The sequence below is a fragment of the Vanellus vanellus genome, assembly GCF_965231255.1.
Source record: "Vanellus vanellus genome assembly, chromosome: 5".
Lineage (NCBI taxonomy): Eukaryota > Metazoa > Chordata > Aves > Charadriiformes > Charadriidae > Vanellus > Vanellus vanellus.
The window spans coordinates 57,054,695-57,069,167 of NC_138910.1; the positions used below are offsets into that span (position 1 = coordinate 57,054,695).

At 41.8% G+C, this 14,473-nt stretch overlaps 1 protein-coding gene across 1 annotated transcript in view; it reads left to right on the forward strand.

Moving 5' to 3' along the window:
• PTPRC (protein tyrosine phosphatase receptor type C) overlaps positions 1-6,539 on the forward strand; it is a gene marked incomplete at its 5' end in the record, with an annotated part of 29,927 nt that extends 23,388 nt beyond the window's left edge. Inside the window, 4 exons of the mRNA XM_082484040.1 lie at positions 2,934-3,056; positions 3,461-3,639; positions 4,319-4,454; positions 5,249-6,539. Coding sequence (XP_082340166.1) covers positions 2,934-3,056; positions 3,461-3,639; positions 4,319-4,454; positions 5,249-5,521 — 711 coding nt within the window. The 3' untranslated portion in view covers positions 5,522-6,539. The remainder of the gene's footprint in view (positions 1-2,933; positions 3,057-3,460; positions 3,640-4,318; positions 4,455-5,248) is intronic.
• Positions 6,540-14,473: the final 7,934 nt, after the last annotated feature.

Below are 14,473 nucleotides of genomic sequence, written 5' to 3' on the forward strand. Positions count from 1 at the left end.
AAGATGATCTCCTTTGACCTGTTGGCCACACTCTTTTTAATGCACCCCAGGATACCATTGGCCTTCTTGGCCACAAGGGCACATTGGTGAGTCATGGTCAACTTGTCCACCAGGACTCCTAGGTCCCTCTCTGCAGAGCTGTTTTCCAGCAGGTCAACCCCTAACCTCTACTGGTTCATGGGGTTGTTCCTCTCTAGGTGCAGGACCCTACGCTTGTCCTGTTTGAACTCCATTAGGTTCCTCTCTGTCCAACTCTCTAGTCTGTCCAGGTCTCGCTGAACGGCAGCACAGCCTTCTGGTGTGTCAGCCACTCCTCCCAGTTTTGTGTCATTAGCAAACTTGTTGAGGGTACACTCTGTCCCCTCATCTGGGTCATTGATGAATATGTTGAACAAGACTGAACCCAGTACTCACCCCTAGGGAACACTGCTAGCTACAGGCCTCCAACTAGACTCTGTGCCACTGATCACACCCTCTGAGCTCTGCCATTCAGCCAGTTCTCAATCCACCTGTCCAGATCCAGTATCGGGAAGGTTTCGTTATAGTCCCAAGGATGAGATTAAGACGCTGAAGTCGGTCAAATGTTGTACAACCTTTTACTTTATTCTCTTAACAAATTGTGAAGGAATGGTAAAAAGGGAGGCGAAAGGGAGGCAAAGGGGAAAGGAAAGGGGGTAAGGAAGAAAACAAAGAAAGAGGGAGAAAGTTCGCTACTACCATCCTGAGTCCAATGGTTTTCTGCTGATTCTGTCCGAAGTCTTCAATCATTACACAATTCGTACAGTCCGAGGTCCAGGGAGGCATGTGGCAGGGAGGCGAGGAGAAGGGAAGAACAAAGAGGGGCCCACCAAAGGACACGTGCTCCTTATATAGGGCTCTTACTCATGCACAGATCGACTGGAAGCACTGCTCCCCTACAAGGCTCTTCCTGCTCTTTTCGCGCCCTTGGTCCCTAAGGAGGTGCACGACGTCATTGACTTCCAAAACCATGAAGAAGATGGTCCTCCCAAAAGATGGCAGCACGGCGGCAATGTCGTGACAAAATCGCATCTGGTATTGGTTCTCTACACCACCCCACTGTCCACTCATCTAACCCATGCTTCCTAAGCTTACCTGTGAGGATGTTATGGGAGACAGTGTCAAAAGCCTTGCTGAAGTCGAGGTAGACAACATCCACTGCTATCCCCACATCTACCCAGCCAGTCAGGCTATCATAGAAGGCTATCAGGTTGGTTAAGCATGATTTCCAGTTGGTGAATCCATGTTGACCACTCCCAATAACCTCTTTTTCCTCCACATGCTTAGAGATGACATCCAGAATGAGCTGTTCCGTCACCTTTCCAGGGGTGGAGGTGAGGCTGACTGGCCTGTTGTTTCTTGGGTCCTTCTTCTTGCCCTTTTTGAAGGCTGGAGTGATATTGGTTTTCCTCCAGTCCTCAGGCACCTCTCCTGTTCTCCATGACCTTTCAAAGATGATGGAGCGTGGCTTCACAATAACATCTGCCAGCTCCCTCAGCACTCTTAAGTGCATCCCATTGGGGCCTGGGGATTTGTGAGTGTTGAGTTTGCCTAAAGGATCTCTAACTGGATCCTCCTCAACCAAGGGAAAGTCTTCCTTTCTCCAGACTCTCTCTCTTACCTCCAGGTTCTGGGATTCCTAAGGGCTGGCCTTAGCGTAAAGACTGAAGCAAAGAAGGCATTCAGTAACTCCACCTTCTCTACATCCTCCATCACCAGGGCACCCACCTTGTTCAGCAGCAGGCCCACATTTTCCCTAATCTTCCTTTCGCTACCAATGTACTTGAAGAAGCCCTTCTTGTCCTTGACATCCCTTGCCAGATTTAATTACAAGTGGGCCTTGGCCTTCCTCATCACACCCCTGCATACTCTGACAATGTTCCTATAATCCTCCCAAGTGGCCAGTCCCTTTTTCCACATTCTGTAAACCTCCTTCTTCCATTTGAGTTTTTCCAGAAGCTCCTTGCTCATCCATGCATGTCTGCTGCTTCCTTTGCTTGATTTCTTACTCACAGGGATGCATCGATCTTGAGCTTGGAGGAAGTGGTACTTGAATATTAACCAGTTCTCTTGGACCCCTCTGCCTTCTAGATCCTTAGCCCATAGGATTCCTCCAAGTAGGTTTTTGTAGGCCAAAGTAGCTCTCCTGAAGTCTAGGGTTGTAATTCTACTTTTTGCCCTGCTTCTTCCATGCAGCATCCTGAACTCTATCTCATGGTCACTGCAGCCAGGGCAACCCAGGACCTTCACATCTCCAACTAGTCCTTCTTTCTTTGTTAGCACAAAGTCCATCAGCACGCCTCTCCTTGTTGGCTCCTCCACTGTGCGTGTCAAAAAGTTATCATCAATGCTCTGCAGAAACCTCCTGGATGGTGTGTGCCTGGCTGTGTTGCCTTTCCAGCAAATAGGGTGGTTGAAGTCCCCCATGAGAAGCAGGGCCTGTGATCGTGAGGCTATTTGCAGCTGTCTGTAGAAGGCCTCATCAACAACTTCTTCTTGAGCTGGTGGTCTGTAGTAAACACACTTAACAGTGTCACCCATATTAGCCTGCCCCTTAATTCTTACCCATAAGCTCTCAACTCATTCTTCATCCACGCCTAGGCAGAGCTCCGTACATTCCGGCTGCTCTTTAGTGTAGAGAGCAACACTGCACTGCATTCTCTCATTCCCTTCCTCCAGTTAAGCGTGTTTCACAGGGTGAGGAATTTGGATTTCCAACATAATTTGTTCTATTATTTACCTTCTTAATTTACTTTCTAATGAATTTTTGAAGGGAAGAGTGTACCATGCTATATTTTAAAATACAGTGACATTCCTACTACTTTAGAGTCAATACACCCTGTAAGTGCGTGTGGGAGATAAAATAAAATGAAGTTTGAGTGGTAAGCACTGATTTGTACTTTTATCCATTTTAGGAGCTCTGTGCACAGTACTGGGGAGAAGGAAAACAAACATATGATGGCATAGAAGTTCAAATGACAGATGTCAGCTGTTGTCCTAGCTATACCATACGTGCATTTGATGTTACACATCTGAAGGTAAAAGTTTCTTTGCAAATTCCGAAAGGAAGTTTTAAATTTGTTTCCCTGTTATAAACTTAGCCTAAGGAAAGAGAGGGGACAGTTCCCACAGCACTTACCTCCTGCTCTAAGAAATGGAAATATTTTTCTCTTCCAGACCAGCAGCCAATCATCATAAATGCCATAAAATAGCTCAGATTTTCCATTTAGTGAATTGCTGAGTTGGTGATAGTGGAGTCTCAGGAGAACAGCTGTCTTTTGAGCAAAGCTTGCGTGTCTACCTACATCATATTCATGAGGTAGAACTCACATCACCATGCAGTTCCTCAGGAATATAATTTTTCTTTTGTAATTCAGCTGCAATAGATGTGAATCTGTATTTTAACCTGAACATTGACTACTTCTTCACTGATATTTTTCAGACAAAAGAAACACAGAAGGTGTATCAGTATCAGTATCACAAGTGGAGTGGCTTGGATGTTCCAGAAAACCCCAAAGATTTGGTCAGCATGATTCTCAATCTTAAACAAAAAGTCCCAGCCAGACCATTCACTGACGACAGCAGGAGTATGCGCAGTGTCCCGCTTGTTGTTCACTGCCGGTGGGTCTCAAGTCAGCACGTACCTTAACCTAGCCCTAAGGTCTGGATATATGTGGCAACCACAATTTTGGGATGTCTGCCTTTCTCCACAAGCCTTTCCATGTGTCTGGAGACAGAGCTCTCCCTAGAAGATCACTTGAATTGCTCAAGCTTGACCTTTTTGATTGTGGTGCTGAAAAGCGAGCACACTTCTCTTGGGCAAGTGTGGGCGTGGAGTAGGTGGTCAGAGCTAGCTGCTCTTGCCTGGTACGCATATTTTGAGAAGAAATGCTAGGTCAAACTGCTCTTGTAGCATACTACTAATGAGGATCAAGCAGAGCTTTTAGGTTCATCTCCCAATCCAGTACATAAGCCCACTTTTTTAAGACCGTTTCCAGGAATAGCCTTGCATACCATCTAAAGCAGAGGATAATCCCACTAACAATTGTTGAAACCGTAAGTCTGAAGCTTCTAATTTCTCTCTTATCCCTTAAGTGGCCACATGAGATCCAGGTAGCCTCTAGATTAACTGTCTTGTGTGTGTCCTACAGATATTCCTAATTGTAACAATTTCAGTCCAGTAAAAATGTTTTGGAAATGTAATTCATGATGTAGTCTTTGAAATAAATCTATCATTTAGTCAGAAGACCTGCTGATTTTACATTTTAAACTTACATGTATATTTTACATCATCTTCTAGTGATGGATCACAGCAGACTGGTGTATTTTGTGCTTTAATGACCCTCTTGGAAAGTGCAGAAACAGAAGAAGTAATAGATGTTTTCCAAGTAGTAAAAGCTCTTCGTCGCACCAGGCTGGGAGTGGTCTCCACCTTTGTGAGTAAATCTTATTAATTACCAGAAAAAATTGTGACATTACTTATTATGGTCACTAATATCCTCATAACTTATGCATCATTTCTGCATAGGGAACACTAATTCTAACTAGGACGTTCACAGCCGCTCACCAGTACTTGGGAACTGGCTGTTACTAATAAGAACGAAGGAGTCTGTGAGATATCCAGAGTTGTAATTCTATAACGCCTTTGTGGAAGGGTGTATATTATAAAATTACAAATTACATAAATTGATGTTTCTGCAGTTGCTTCAGGGATGTATGTGCACAGTGTCCCTTAACTTCTGCAGAGTTAGGAGGCTCACTCCATTTCACAGGCTGGTGGCCATCAATTTATTTTCAGTTTAAATCACTCCAGAGGAATTGTGTCTTTGTGGCGTACAAACATTTACTAACAAATCAGACCTAGGTGGGTGTCATTGGTATGGGGCAGATTATTAGATGACTTTCCTAGACTCCTTTACAGTATGTCTTGCTTACAACAGAGGTACTCTAAAAAACATATTTTGGGAACTTTGTAAACCAAGATGGTACTGGGTGACAACTTGGAACGCTTGATTCAGGCAGTTATAGAGACTTTACGTACACATGACATCAGAATAAACCATAAAAGAAACACTCTGTACACCAAAAACTGTGGAAGCTATTTCATGTCCAGTCTTGCATGTTTAACCACGTGTTAACAATTTAAAATTTAAGAAAACAGAGAAAGAATGGGTTTACTCTTGGGCTCTGAGCATTCCATTCATGCTAACTTCTTCTCTTTATATTTAAGGAACATTACCAATTTCTGTATGACACCATTGCCAGTACCTACCCTGCACAGAACGGACAAATAAAGAAGAACAGCCAGCAGGAAGATAAAGTTGAATTTTGCAGTGAGGTAGAAAAAACAGATCAGGAAACCGATTTGATCACAATTGATCTTAACCCATCAACGACAGAGGAAAATGAGGCTCCTGAAGTATGTGATGATCCTAAAGCTGCAGACAGCACGAAGGGAACAGAAAGCTCTACAAATGGCCCCACAACTCCAGTTCTAACTTAGAGGCTATACTAAAAAGAAAAAGTGCTTTTTCATGCGCAGAAAATCGAAACAAGATAAGAAGTATAAGATTTCTTCCTCTTCCCACCTTTTTTTTTGAAGACTTTTACTGTTACATAAGTTTTCCAGAGGTACCAATTTAAAGGAATACTTGAACCTTGTAGAGAGTGACAAAGAACTGTGAAAGTTTAAGTTTGTGTAGATTTGCATTTAATACTTCTTCAGAAGCCTTTTCACTATTTTTATACTTTTTCTTTTAAAGATATGTACAGTATAATACTATGCTGAGCAGTGGGGAGGAAATTTCTTGACTTCTGTGACAAGGAGAAAAGCAACTCAGAACAAGAAGATTAGTGTGTTGCAAAAACAGGTCTGTCTTCACAACTATGAGCAAGTAAATTAACCTAATTGGTACGCATACATTCTAGCATTTCAGGAGTGCTGACCTGCTTTAATAATACTCTGTGGAATTTGTGGGACTTTGCCAAACAGTTTTTAGAGCTTATCATTTATATTATGTGGCAATTCCAAGGAACTCAGACTTATGGAGAATCTGTAAGTCCTCCCAGATCAATGTGGAATAGAAATTTTTGCATTTTTCAAACTTGCCTCAAGGTGTCCTTGTTGTTCCACATATATTAATCTGAGATTTCAATGTTAGACTCAAAGAAGAGTTTGGAGATTGGCATTTGAATGATTGCAACAATTCTGATAGAAAACACGTTCTGTTAATCCTTGGAGCTTAAAATACTTCATGCTTGCACATCTATTTCTTATGCTTACTGTTATTTAACGGGACTGCTTCCATGAAGGCATATGACCTGTTTTCAGAATTCGAAAATACTTGGATGTTTTTCCTCCAAACCTTGTAGATTTTAATTGGTACAGGATTTTTTTTTTTTATTTTCATTGTGAAGTGTTGCATGTCACAGTTGTGATATTTTTACTGTTTCTTGCTGGATTTTAGCCTGCTGTCTCTAGAACAAATAAAAAAGATAATTAATAGTTGACAAGATGGAAATTATTGTGTTTTATTGGACCCTGCAAACTGATCATTTTCTTCTAAATGCACAGAATCTTGTGCTATCCTATACATTGATAAAATTTACAAATTTCAGTAGGAAAACACACAATTTAATTCTTATAAAACTGTGTGTGAACACAGGTAAGTGTCACGGTTCTTTCATTACAGAGGAAAGAAACTTCATTTTTCTTTCGTTCAAAGTCATTAAAGGAACAGTCACTCAACAGATTCAGTCTCTTTAGTTTATCACTGCATACTCCTAATCTCTCTTTAGAAAACATAACTGAAAATACTTAGAGACCCATGTAAACAACACATACAGTCACGCTTGGTTAAAACATTAATTTAATTTTGCTGTTACTTTAGATCAAATATTTCATTTGCAATTATCAGCTCAGACAAGTGCTTTCTGGCAGTATTGCTTGAATAAGTGGCAGCAAACTATCAGAGAGGCAGTGAGATTCTTGACTGTCAGCTGAACTGTGTTTGCAGGTGAAGTTGTGTTAGGTGATAAACAAAGCTGAGGGGATCATCTGTGGGGAAAAAGCTCTTGAGAATAAATGTGAAGATAACCTAAAAAAATTGTAAGGCCAAAGTCTGTTGGCTATTTTTTAGAGGAACATGTCAAAATAGTAAATTTAGCACGCCTTTGAAGACCAAAAGGATAAAGAGCTTGGAATGCAGATCCACGCACTAGTGCTCACTGGATGACATAGAACAATTAATTTCTTTTTCTTTTGCTAATATTTGGCCACTGAAATGCCTCTCTAGCTAGTTCCAGCAGTAAAATAAAGAGGTCAGTTCAGCTACCGATTGTAAGAGTGTGAAGACAGAGACTAGTCATATTTTTAGGAACAACTAAAAATGTTTCCCAAATCAAAAAATTAGACACAAATTTTCATTTGGGTAAATCTGAGAGCACTTGTACTCTTCAGTTCCCTGAAAAATGGTTCTACAGCTTATTAAGCTCCTGCAGCACCTGGGCTGTAAAAATTCTGGAGGATTTTGTTTTGCTCAAATTGTTTTCTAGAATGACTTCAATGTTCTTTTGACTGCATATTTTTTAAAAAAATGCATGACAGGTTAACACTTGATTTGTGTATGTGTTTTGAAAGAAAAGTCCTGAACTGTGTTAAATTTTGCCTCATGCATGTCTTCATTATTAACTCAGAGAAACAGAGCCTTACATTAAAACTGCTCTCGTGTGCCTAGTGTAAACCACTTTCAGAGTAAAGTTCCTTGTAGTCACAAGGGGATAAACTGAGCTCTTGGCTTTTAATTATTTTCAAATTAAACAACACTTCATACAATTAAATCTCATTAAATCCCAGCACGACAATTGAGGGAACCTGTCTTAAAATAGCTTAGAAATTCTGATCGCTTATAGGAACTCTCTAAATATGTACCAGGGATGGTTTTCTGCCCTCTCTGTTGTCATTTTAATTTCAAAGATCCACGAGGTGGTGACACAGAGCTTGTAGATGAAGGTCGTTATTCTGGATGCTCCATAGCCACATGGCTTATTCACTTGTAGGATTAATTTTATGTCTCCCAGGAACACAGTGAAGCCTGTTACAGGTGAGGTATGAAGCCCGAGCTAATAAGCTCTGCTAGGAAACTGCTCTGGCTTTGTTAGGGCAAGAGCAATGCTGTAGTAGGCTGGAGAAGGCATAGCCTAAAAGCTGAGAAACGAACATGCAAAGTAAGATGCGAAACTTTTATTTTCTCAAGTAGAGCTAAGTTGCACAGAGGCTGCTAACCACTGCCTCCAGCTAAGAGTTACCTGTTGTTTGAAAGTGTTTTATAATCTGAAGTCCAGGATAAAAATAACTAAGCAAGAGATCAGCTGGGAGAGGACTTTGAGCAACAAACAAGGGTAATCAAGGGCTTATGTGATCAAAGGGACTAGATTGGTCCCACAATTTTCTGGCTAGAAGCTTATGGAAAAGTGGGTATGGAAAAGTGACAATGCTGTGTTAGCAGAGCCTGGTCTGTGAAGATGGGGAGAGGAAGGATCCCAGAGTCTCCACAAGATTCTGCTTGGTCAGGTAACTGCAGTCGGGAGTGAACTGTGTGTGTGCTTTTGTTTAGATTTTGATATGTTTCTTGTGCTCCGTAATGAAAAAAGATAGTTATAGCAAAAGTCTTTTTCAGAGATTGTACATTATGAATATCAGCCACATCGCGATTCTTGAGATAAATGTTATACAACACAAAAACCAGCCACCGCACTGAGCCGTGGTGGTCAGGGATGCCGTTCAAGGAGATGATAAAAGCTGCGTCGCTTTCCCTCACCCCAGATTCCACTGCTGCTCTTGCAGGGCTCGTTTGTGCCTGCTCCTTTTCCCACCTGTACATGGGTGTCCATGAACGTATCCTCTCTGCTGCTGAAGTGGCTGATGCCGTCAGATCCCGCAGCCCCCGGCGGCAGGGACCTCACTCCCCACTGGGGACGGAGTGCTTCTTTCCCCTCGCTCGAAACTGGTCTGCTGGGAAGGATCTGGTGGCCTTGTGTGGGAGCCCAAGTGGCTGGGCCAGGCCCAGAAGGCCCCCACCTGCCTGACATCTCACTGCTACCATTAGGACATTACCTGGTAGGGGCAAATTTGCCGGAGGACTGAAGAAAGCAGTGGGTTTTGGGCTTTGCTGCAAAACGGCAAACCTGAGTTAAATCTCGTACGAGAGGCGCAAGCCGAGCCGGACAGTGAGTCCATGACATATGGCAGTGTTGAAACTAGGAGCTACAAAAGGAAGTAAAATATTAACATCGTGAGCCATTTGTTTGTGTGAGATGGCAAAGAAAGTAAGAAAGAGTAGCGGCTCAAGACAGGTGTCTCATTAAGCTGGAAATTATATCCTGTATTTAACATTCCTCAGAAAAACTCTGCAGTAGCAATGCTTATCTCTTCGACCAGGCATCTTGCTTTTGTAAACGCCCAGTTTTTTTGACGTTGTACATTCTCCAGATTGCCTCTGAAAGAATATCAGAAGTTCCCCGAGGGCTCCACACAGCTGTACCCCAGCTCTTTTTCCATGCATAAAGCAACTGTTTGCCAAGAACCGGTGTGCTGTGTTTTAGATGAGGGAAAACCCAAATAGAAGAAAAGGAAAGTTCCAGTTACAGAGTACAGCACATTTCTATATGTATCAGCTCTGCTTCAGAAAAAATGTTAAGTCTTCTGAAGAAGAACAGAATGCAATAATTTTAAAGGTACAGCAAGGTAGAAATAATTTTTTATATAAGCTTTATAAGTCATTGAAAAGGAACATGGTGACTACAAAAGAAGTAAGCAAGTTTATACTAGCAGATCTCCTTTCTAGGGGCAAAAAAATAATCATTTAGGAAAGACACAGTACAAGTTATTGTAAAATATTAGTCTCATTGTTTTAACCTTAGTGAAAACCAAGATTTTATTAAATAATTCCGTCCTCAGACTCAGGAATGTCAGCATCAGCAATGCACAATGTTACTGAATTTTTGAAATTAACATAATAAACCTTTTTCAGAGGAACAGGCATATAACTATTTACAGCTGGTTTGTCTCTTGAATCCCACAGCTGCACACCACCATGGCTGGCAGTACTAATGCAGTCATAAGGGTGACTGTCTAATATCCAGGGGAAAAAATAAAAAAGAAGTTTACTTTGGACCAAATTTAGCACTCAGTATCACATTTTTGATTTTGGAGGTGAAACCTCTTGATAGCCTGACCTTACCTGGCAGTTAGCTGAGACCTGGAGCTTGCACACATCCGTACTCCAGAGAGTCCTTGAGGTGGACCTGGTGCATTTTCAGAGCTTACCCGCCAGGCTGTGCTGGAACTCTTCGAGTGCCTTTTGCTGTGTTCAGACCGCTACTGCAATGTATTTGGTTTGCTTCGTTTCAGTAATGTGAAGCCATTTGAGGTAACGAAGATGACATTTATTTATACAGCACTGCAGAGATTGTGTCTATCCAAGACCAAGCTCTAGTTCAGAGCGTGTGTGCGCTCTTTAGCCAAACTCTACGTACTTAGCCTCAATAGTTTGGGTGTGTGCGTCATTCGTAGCCTTAAGTGTGAGATCACATTCCCAACCAGAAATTGATGAGTTGTTGACTTGGCAGCTGCTCAGCGCAAAAAAAGAAAAATAGCAGAAACAGGGATGACGTGGTGGGCCTGTGTTAACTTTTTTTACGGGGTAATGCAGCACTGAGACAACATGGGATTGTGTGGCTGATGACTTCGTAAGAGTGGTTTTCAAAAATGAATTTGCAAAAAATAAACTAAAGATGAGGTACAGGAGACTGCACACATACAGAACGCTCGTCACAGACTAAATCAGTCCTGGCATCAGAGGCTGCTAAAAAATTCTTTGTCAACTCTCTCAGTGTTGCAATAGAAGTCAACGTGCACGTTCTTCAATTACAGAGAAAAATGGTAAAAAAATGACAATAGAAAGTTATCACTGAAGGATGGAGTTCTTACCAAATGCAGACATTTGGCAAGAAGTGTCAATTTTTTTTTTTTTGGAATGAAGACATAATGCATCATTTCCATCCTATTTTACTAATGTTAATATGTCATTTTGAGAATAACAATATCTTGTTCTAAGTTTAGCTCTGTACTTCCTTGTATTCCTGCTTTTTTCTGAACTATTTAAATATATTATTTTTAATATATCATTATGTCATTGAAACCACTTCAAGACTAGAACAGTTCAGTATCATTGTTTCCATTTTCTATGCTGCTTTCTTAATATAATTTCTATGCAGCAATAAAATGAAATTCTGACTTCACGTATTGATTTAGCGTAAATAAAGTTCTCGTGGAACAGGAATTCAATTTCTTAAATGGCATTAATAAATTATTCCATAAAGACTTATGCCTCCTTCCAAAGAGGGAGAGGCATTTCCACTACCAAATAACACCTTGCTCTGCTCCAGTCACAGTGGAAAGACTCTCTGTGGCCAGGCAGGGCGGGCAGAGCTTGCAGCTCCCCCACCCCAGCAGATAGCCCTGCTCTCATCTCCACAGTCCAATTAGTCAAAGTCTCTGCCTTTTCAGTTTGTAGTTCTTGCTTCAGTTACTGACCAGTGGGCTCTTCTTGTTTGAATGTTTATATCAACCTTCTAAGTTTTCTCATTATTTTGGATATGCAGCATTTCCCTGGCTGGAAGAGCTATTTGTTTTCTGCAGCAGCCTTCCTGTTCCATCCCAGTACCTATCCCCATCCTCCCTGTGCCTTTCCCCCTCATCCTGGGTGCCAGGAAGGAGCAAGAGCCACCTCCCCTGCCAGGGAAGCGGAGCCCAGCTCACCGGTGAAGCAAGGCAGGCAGGAGAGGTCCAGCACCCACACCGGCACAGTCCTACAGTGCCCAAGTAAGGTGAGGAGAGCCGGACTGGTGGCAGTAATCAGCATCAGAGAGCAGTTGGGTGCTCGCCAGGCAAGTGCAAAGCGATGAAGCAGGTCTGAGACTGAGGCGTCATGGTGGTGAGTCAGACTCGGTCACAAGCACGGCCAGGTACAGGGAGACCTGCACAGCAAGTCTGCACAGGGCTCCTTACCTCAGTGCCTTTCATTTGCTGGCCTGTGTCAAGATACAAGTTTCTGTTACATCTTCTTTTCTCATGGTCTTGGACTCCACCTTGGAGTTGCTGGCTGTGCAAAGTGCACGTGCCACCTGGCGAGACATTGCAGAGGTTGATTACTTGTTGTAACATGCATTTGACATGCTGACTCGTCAACACTTACCAAGTTGGTAATGTAGGAGATATCAGCACGACATCTCAGCAGCTGGTTTGTTGTATCACAGGATATGATTCCATGGGCTCTGTTTTATCATTTCTAAAGACTGCTGATATTTTAGATCTTATACGTTTAGATGATAGGAAAACCACTGACCCTTGTAAAATCAATGTTACAGACTGAGCGTCAACTGAGTATTTGGACTAAAACTTGAAAATTTATCGATAAAAAGTATTAGTTTATGTTAATCTGTGCAGAATTTAAGGTTAAGATTTAAGTATATGGAGGTGAGAGACAAGCAAGTTAGCTGAGTTCATTGATTTACAGATAAAATGCTCATGTATATTTTCATTCAAGGCCCATTTCTACCGTGTGAGCTATAACTGCATCTTTCGCATCCTAAGTGAATCCTCCTGTCATCTGATCAGCTGAGGTTTTATTTTGAAAGTTCATCTTAGACAAGATAGGAAAGAAATAGCCACAAGCTGGTTATCTTGTTCTCAACATTTCCATCTTGCAGGAACAGTTTTCTGACAGTGTTTTGTGAGAGTCACAGTTTCAAGCTTGCTAATTTTGAATTCCTAATTCAGTACGCCTTGAAGTCACGAACTCTGCACTGCTGTGCAGAAATGTATTAACAAGCACCACATCTCATTTTCCGGTCTCTTGTTGAAGGACAAAGCTATATCATGTGCTGTATAATTGTTGTTGTTTCCTGACAGAGGTGCTGCTCTTTTTTTTGTTTTTAACAAATGAGAGACTTCAGATACAAGTTACTCCTTTTTTCTCACCTATGCCCAAACAAGGCAGACAAGGTTCCTTGTCGCAGTAGATGTATCTATCCAGACAACATCACAGCTCACGACAAGCTGCAGTACAAACAGGTGGTTAAGTTTTGGCTACAGTAATTTTTTGTCTTAGCCGTTTTGAGCTTTAAAGACCTTGAAGCCTAGGCCACTGCTCTAGTCTAAACCTGGGTAAGGGGCATGATGACGAGCTGACAACGTGTGTGAAACGGTGGTCTCAGTCCTATTTGTATGGGAAAAGTCTGTTTCGCCGTTAGGGCAATAGCAGTGTGCTGCAAATTAAACTGCTTGCTATACGTACAAATGGGCAAAACTAATGTAGATTTGTTTCCAGAATATCGGTGCCCATTGACTTGGTTTTGTGTACTTGTAAATCTCTTCTTTGGTGCATACACTCCATAGCCTTCCTGTAGGTTCCTCTGCGTAGTGAGGAGCTTCATTAAGCCAAAACAGAGCAGGCATGAAGCCAGCAGTGGTGCTAACTGCATGGCAGGACGCTTCTAGCAGAAGGCACTGTTGGGGAAGGAGGAAGGCAGCTTGAACTGAGATGGCCCCATGCTTACATGCTCTTTTTATAAAGACATGCTCAGGAGTCATCAAACGGATGCTATTCAACAGCCATTTCAATCTCTTCTCCCTTTTCTCCTTCAAAGTGTTTGGGTGGAGCAGGTGGGTATGTTTTTCCTTATATTTATGGAATTTTCTTTTGCTTTGGTTCCTTTCTGCACTGCTTTTTTTTTTTAAATTGCATCTAGCACTCTATTACTTAACTTCAAGCTTTTGCTTGTAGCTAAGAATATAAATAAATCAAGAGTTTGTTTAGTTTAATTCCTGGTGCTGCAATTTTTTTCATCCAACTGTCATTATGAATTAGTCATTTCTTTGCTCAAAACCATCAAGTACAACAGCATCCAAGGTAAATACTTCAATAGATCAAGTCTGATAAATTAAATAGTTATAATTTCAAAAATCTAAGATAAATAGGAAGGAGAGAATATTTTTATAAGGTTTATTCAGGTTTCCTTGGCAAGAGTTTGATCTACAGTAGACGTCCCAGCCAGTACTTTCCCCTGCAACCTGACACTCTTGGCTGAGAGACATCACAAACACAAACGAGTGACCGTGTGATGGTAACTGCTCTGAACAGCTACAGCTGTGTGCCGATGGCTCCTCTGAAGTGGTTCACAGGCGGAGATCACATATAAAGGGCTGTTAGAAGGTAGCATGAGAAGCCCAACCCAGAAGCTAGAACGGGTTATGCCTCCGCATCAGGGAAGCGGGCTGTGTGCAAGAAATGAATACGGGTGTCTGGCTGTCCTGCTGGATTTCTAAACTGGAAAAGGGTACACCAGGTTTAGCGATGAAGATTTTTTTAAGCCAACTATATCATTTTTATAG